The sequence below is a fragment of the Melanotaenia boesemani genome, chromosome 16 (genome assembly GCF_017639745.1).
Source record: "Melanotaenia boesemani isolate fMelBoe1 chromosome 16, fMelBoe1.pri, whole genome shotgun sequence".
NCBI lineage: Eukaryota > Metazoa > Chordata > Actinopteri > Atheriniformes > Melanotaeniidae > Melanotaenia > Melanotaenia boesemani.
The window spans coordinates 30,815,391-30,821,671 of NC_055697.1; the positions used below are offsets into that span (position 1 = coordinate 30,815,391).

The window sequence follows — 6,281 nt, forward strand, 5'->3', positions numbered from 1 at the left end:
AACACTTCACACTTCACAACTTTCTTCCCTCCACCCCCCCAGCCCGGGGCATCACGTGGAATCAGGTTTTACTTTATAGTACCACGTCACATGCCAGCAACTGGATATCAACACACCGGCTGTTTTGAATGTGCAAGAAACGGGAGAAGACATTATCAGAGGGAGCAAGGAGAAGAAAACGAGACGGTGAAAGAAGAGACACGATGCAAACGAATTAACCTTCGTTACGGGACCAAGTGAGAAAATCTGCCGAAGCTCCGTCGTAACGCTTCAGGTAATGATTGTAATTCCTTAACAAAAGAAGCAGATTTTATATAAAGAACATTTTCATAAAAACATTCTGCAAAACATGATGTCAGACTTTAACTCTATTACACCTGCAGCATAACATCTGTTAACAGTCTAAAATTAAAATCTATATAGTCTGACTACATGAAGCTGACATGTCATTACTCCTGTTGCTCGTCTGCTGATTGGTTAACATTTTACAACAACACAGTAAGGCCAAAAGCTTGTCTGTGGTCCCTTTCCTGATGAAAATATACAGAATCAAGTCTGCGAGAGGACTGACCTTAACAAACGTGAAACATGTGATTAAGAAAGTTTCGTCATTTCTGGATTTTTTTGCCAACCAGAAAATGATGTTGGGCAGGAACAGCAGTGTGTAAATCAGCAGCACCACAACCAGAATGGCCACAATTCTTCGTTTTTCATCAGCAGGGACACTGCGAGCTGCAGACAGGGCTTTAATGGTCCCAACCAGGCAGAAGATGAACAGGGGGAAGGGGAGGAGGACGTAGACTGCATATATGGTTTCTGTTATGCGAAAAAGAAAATTGAAATAGAAAGGGAAGAAAATAATGACAGGAAGGATCCAGACCACGACACAAACAGCCACAGAGGTCTTGATGTTTTGTCTGAATCTGTACCACAGCGGCTGAGTGATCATCAAATACCTGCAATGAAACATGGACACAGATACACAGCTGTTGAACATATCAGTTTAAGGGTCAGACACAAACAGTGGGGTACATGGATAAACAATTATTTACCTTTCCAGAGAGATGCACACCATGAATCCAACACTGGCCAACATACCAACAACGTAGGAGCAGAAAATGAAGAAATCATCCTCTCCAGCCTTCAATGCAGTCAGACAGCAGAGCTGAACGAGATCAGAAACCAGAAGGTTGATGATGTAAACTGGAGCAACGTGGTCTTTTTGTACCTGCAGGTAAACATCGATAAATGTAAATAAATAAGCTTGAAATATTTTTTTTTTTTTTTTACTTTAAATCTAAATATATTTACTTGTTCTGCCCACAAATTGCATCTGAGCTATTTATCTATCTAGTAATCTAACGTATGGCTGGATTCAGAACTGATCTGAGACAAAGTCCATCCTTTACAACAGAAAACATCAGAAACAGCACATTTATTATACTGAAGAAAAGTAAATCTGATACACACCAGAGAATAAACTGCAGCGATGGCCACTAGAGTCAAAGGAAGTCCAGAACAGATGACGATCCAGTCCACCACATTTAGTATCTGTTCGATGGTGGATTTGATGCTACTGTTGTTGAGACTGACGTTGCTGTAGTTGTAGCTTTTGTCTCTTAAGGTGGTGTTCATATGGAAATCATCCATTTTCCAGTTTGCAAACGGCTGTAGGACAGACGTGACGGCAAGTTGTTTATTACTTTAACATTATTCAGCAAAATGTTTAAAACTCTAATGTGTTGTCTCACACACTGTTGGTGGACTTTCTCTATGTTACAAATATTTGGACAAAACCAGAGGAAAGGAAAGAAAAGCTGCAAGCTGGGGTTCACCAACACAGAAAGATGTAAAGCAGTGAGTAAAAAAAAAAATCTTTATCTGTTTAAATTAAATTATTTACCTTGAAATGGTGCACAATCCCTCAAGAAAAAGTCCTTCGCTGTCTTAAGTCCTTCACAAATATGGTAGATAGCAGCTGGTTTCTGCTCGTTTCTATCTGCTTTTTTAAGGAACTAAAAAAAACCAAAGATTTCTTAACATGATTCTGCAAACTTCATCAGAATGAAAAGTTAAGCAGAAAGGACTTCTGAAGAAATTCTTTTAAGAAATCATCTTCCAATATTTGCTCATTTTAACACCAGTAATCAGAATATCAAGAGGAGCGTTATACCCATAAGCCTCCCCTTGGCACATCAAATTTGTTCAGCATGATACAGCAACCAGAGTTTCATTTTGCTTGCTATGATGCTGGACAAGACAGGTTAAAAAATAAAAATAAAAAAATAGGAACCTTGCATAATCGTTGATTCTGGTTTTACTTTGGATGCACACATCAAGTTTCTGGATCGTTCGTGATAACGTGATAAAACATGTTTTCACCCAATCAATGATCTTTGTGTGTAAATGAAGTCATATTTACCTTTTAATGCTGCAGAATCACACGTGAAAAACACCTTTAGTGCGTTGATGTTTTGTCCTGCAGATCTAATACCCAGCACGGATGTATGAGAAAGGAAATTGTTTCTGATTATTTATATCTGATTCTCAAAGGAAGTTAATGAAAAAATAATCTTGGCTGATTGTGCAACATTCATGAGAATGGCAGAGAAAATCAGCAGAAAATATTACAAAAATTATTTCAACAAATCCTCAAAAACTTGTATCATCCTGTCCTCTTTCTCCCAAATATTTCCCATCTGTTACGTAATGGACTCCAGGAACACAGAGGAAGGTTAACAGGTTTATTAAGGAACAGAGATATGGATGATAGACATACTGTTACCAGTGCAGAGGTGAGGAATCTAGCAGGGGAGTGAGTCCAGGGTACGTGGTTTAAGGTCCGACAATGAGTGACTGAACTGGTGGGGTATATAAGGACCGGAGAGTCAAAAGGAAACAGGTGTGACTGGTTGGGTTAATAGTGATGAGCAGATTAGGACCAGGTGTGGAGGATCAGGGAAGTGCAGATGAGTGGGAGAACAGGGGAGTGCTGCAGGAGTGGCTGAGTGACTGTAACAGTACCCCCCCCCCCCCTCCAGAAGGCCGGATACCAGACGGCCCGGGAGGACGACAGGAGGGCTGTGTCAACAGGAACTGGAGTTCTGGTGGACGACCACAAGGGGGAGACAACCACAACCAGCGCGCAGGAGGGCGCGCCGGAGAACAGATAAACCTGGATCGGAGCCTTGGAGGACGCCCCGGAGGGAGAGCAGGTCAGGACTGAGACCTGGGAGGCCGGACTGACTGGGACCGGACCCCTGGAGGACGGCCCGGAGAGCGAGCGGACCAGGACCAGGACTGGATCTTGGGAGGACGAGCGAACCAGGGCCAGGACCGGATCTTGGGAGGACGAGCGGACCAGGGCCGGGTCATGGAAGACGGACAACCCGGAGGACGAGCAGACCAGGGCCGGGTCATGGAAGGCGGACGACCCGGAGGACGAGCAGACCAGGGCCGGGTCATGGAAGGCGGACGACCCGGAGGACGAGCAGACCAGGGCCGGGTCATGGAAGGAGGACGACCCCGAGGACGTGCGGGCCTGGGGTTGACACCTGGCGGACAGGCATGCTCGGACCGGAGCCCTGGAGAACAGGCTGGGTGGATCTCTGGCGGTGGCTGAGCAGGCTGGACCTCCGGCGGCTGAGCAGGCTGTACCTCTGGCGAACTGCCAGAGGGCTGCTCGGGCTGGAGCTGGAGCTCAGGCGGACGGCCTGAGGGATGAAATCACCGCAAAAGGGGCGGTACTCATGGTTCATGCTTCATGCTGATTGGTCAGTGACATACAGCCAGGCCAAACTATTCAGAAAGTTACAGCGGGTTTTCTTTTCTTTTTTTTTCCCTCTTCTTCATTGGTGGCGCATCGCCCTGTTGCCCTCATCCACAAACCGCTCATGTTTTCTATGTATATCTATGTTGCTTGAATTGACAATGTTTAATGGCTTATTTTCAAACTGTATTAGCTGTTAGCATTTAGCTGTGTTTTATAACAGTTGATAGTTGGTCCCTGTGTTTGTAGATGGACCGAATCCACTTCTTTAATTCGAACCAGATTCTGTTTGTACATTCACAATACCCAAACAAAGCAGACTTTCCTCACCCTCATTTTTCCTGGCGGACGATGTTTCCCCACTATCCTAATAATGTGTTAATAATATGTTGGACAGGTTTTAACCCAGTTTTAGTAGTCTCAGCGTTTTCTTCGATGTTTGCTTGATGCCAATGATTTTACTCTTCTGAAACAGATTAACTTCTTTTCCATGACCACAGGATTGGTCTTTCCACATGGTTGTTTACTACAAACAGCTACTCAGTGAGGGAAAAATAACTTGTTGCTAGCTTAAATATATTTTTCAATGCAGTAATTATCCAATGGGAGGCTCTTACCTATGTGCTTAGTTAAATTCAGGTGATTACATTTTTTTTGGGTGGCAGTGTGTTGTAACCTGCCTCCAAACAATTCTTCTTTTCTTCTTTAAGTAATGAGTACGCATGCTATTATTTGTCTAACCAGCGTGCATGATTAAGGTCAACAAGTTTTTGACTTGAAATATAACAATAAGGAACAGCAGCGTGTAAATCAGCAGCACCACAACTACAATGGCCACAATTCTTCGTTTTTCAATAGCAGGGACACTGCGAGCTGCAGACAGGGCTTTAATGGTCCCAACCAGGCAGAAAGTGAACAGGGGCAAAGGGAGGAGGAGGACGACTGCATATATGGCTTCTCTGACCAGAAAAGTAACATCAAAATAAACAGGAAGAACATAAACATGATGAAGGATCCAGACCACGACACAAAAAGCCACAGAGGTCTTGATGTTTCATCTGAATCTGTACCACAGCGGCTGAGTGATCATGAAATACCTGCTATGAAACATGGACACAGATACACAGCTCAGCATCCGAAATGTATGAATTTAATCTTCTGATATAAATAGTGCTGTACATAGATACAGGGAATACTTTTATACCTTTTCAGGGAGATGCACCCAATAAATCCAACACTGGTCATCACACCAGAAAAGTAGAGGTAATAGATGAATTCATTAAACTTTCCAGCCTTCCATGCAGTCAGACAGCAGAGCTGAATGAGATCAGGAACCAGAAGGTTGATGATGTAAACTGGAGCAACGTGGTCTTTTCGTACCTGCATGAAAACACTGATAAAGGTAAATAAATAAGCTTGAAATATTTTTTAACTTTAACTCTAAATATATTTATTTTTTTTTGTTCGGAAATTACAACTTAGTCATTTATTATTTCAATAATTCATTATACTAAGTAATTCACTGTACCCTCCCTTACTGTGGAGGTGGGGTTTGCATGTCACGCCCCTGGAAGGGTTGCCCAAGACAAAAAGGACAGACCAGACAAAGCGGTGCTCAAATTACCACTATGATGGACACTATTCAACTCAACATTTCCTTGTCTGGACACAAGTCATTGGAGCACCACTTTGGAGCCAGTCCTGGAGGACGGGTACAGAGGCAACTGCCTGGTGGCCATGCCTATGTCCATGGGATCCAGCCAGGCTCTGCCTGAAGGAATGACATAGGCCCCCCCATCCTGTGAGCTCACCATCTGTCGGAGGGGCAGTAGGGAAGTCGGATGCAATTTGAGGGGAACGGTGACCGGAGGTGGGGACCCGGGTAGTCCAACCCTTGGCTTCAGATGCTAGTTCTGGGGACGTGTAATGTCACCTTTTTGTGGGGAAGGAGCCTGAGCTGGTGCAGAAGGTTGAGCAGTACTGGCTAGATATAATTAGTCGTACCTCAACACATATCCTGGGATCTGGAACCTGTATCTTTGAGAAGGGCTGGACTCTTTCATGACAGAGTTGCTTACAGTGCGAGGGGCTGAACATGTGTGGACATACTCATTGCCCCACAGTTTGGTGCCTGTACGTTGGGGTTTGCCCCAGTGGATGAGAGGGTAGCCTCCTTCTGCTTTCAGGTGGGGTGATGTGTCCTGACTGTTCTTTGTGACTATGCCCCAAATAATAATCCTGAGTACCCACCCTTTTTGGAGTTCTTTGATGGATTGTTGGAGGGCACTCCGGCTGAGGACTCCCTCATTCTGCTGGGGAACTTCAGTGCTCACATGGACAATGATAGTGAAACCTGGAAGGATGTGACTGTGAGGAAAGGCCCCCTGATCTGAACTGAGTTCTGTTATTGGCTTTCTGTGCTTTGTTCAAACTGTCCATGACAAACATGTTCAAGCATAAGCATAAGACACTGTACGCCACAGTTTGATGATTGACTTTGTAGTCATGTCAT

At 44.2% G+C, this 6,281-nt stretch overlaps 1 protein-coding gene across 1 annotated transcript; it reads right to left on the reverse strand.

Moving 5' to 3' along the window:
- Positions 1–415: 415 nt before the first annotated feature.
- LOC121655394 (G-protein coupled receptor 4-like) lies at positions 416–2,463 on the reverse strand. Its single transcript, XM_042010008.1, has 5 exons — positions 2,423–2,463; positions 1,904–2,002; positions 1,471–1,668; positions 1,053–1,228; positions 416–956 (listed from the first exon to the last, which is right to left on the reverse strand). Exons 3-5 carry the CDS (start codon positions 1,648–1,650, stop codon positions 416–418), a joined length of 897 nt encoding a protein of 298 aa, XP_041865942.1. The 5' UTR covers positions 1,651–1,668; positions 1,904–2,002; positions 2,423–2,463.
- Between the last annotated feature and the right edge of the window lie 3,818 nt (positions 2,464–6,281).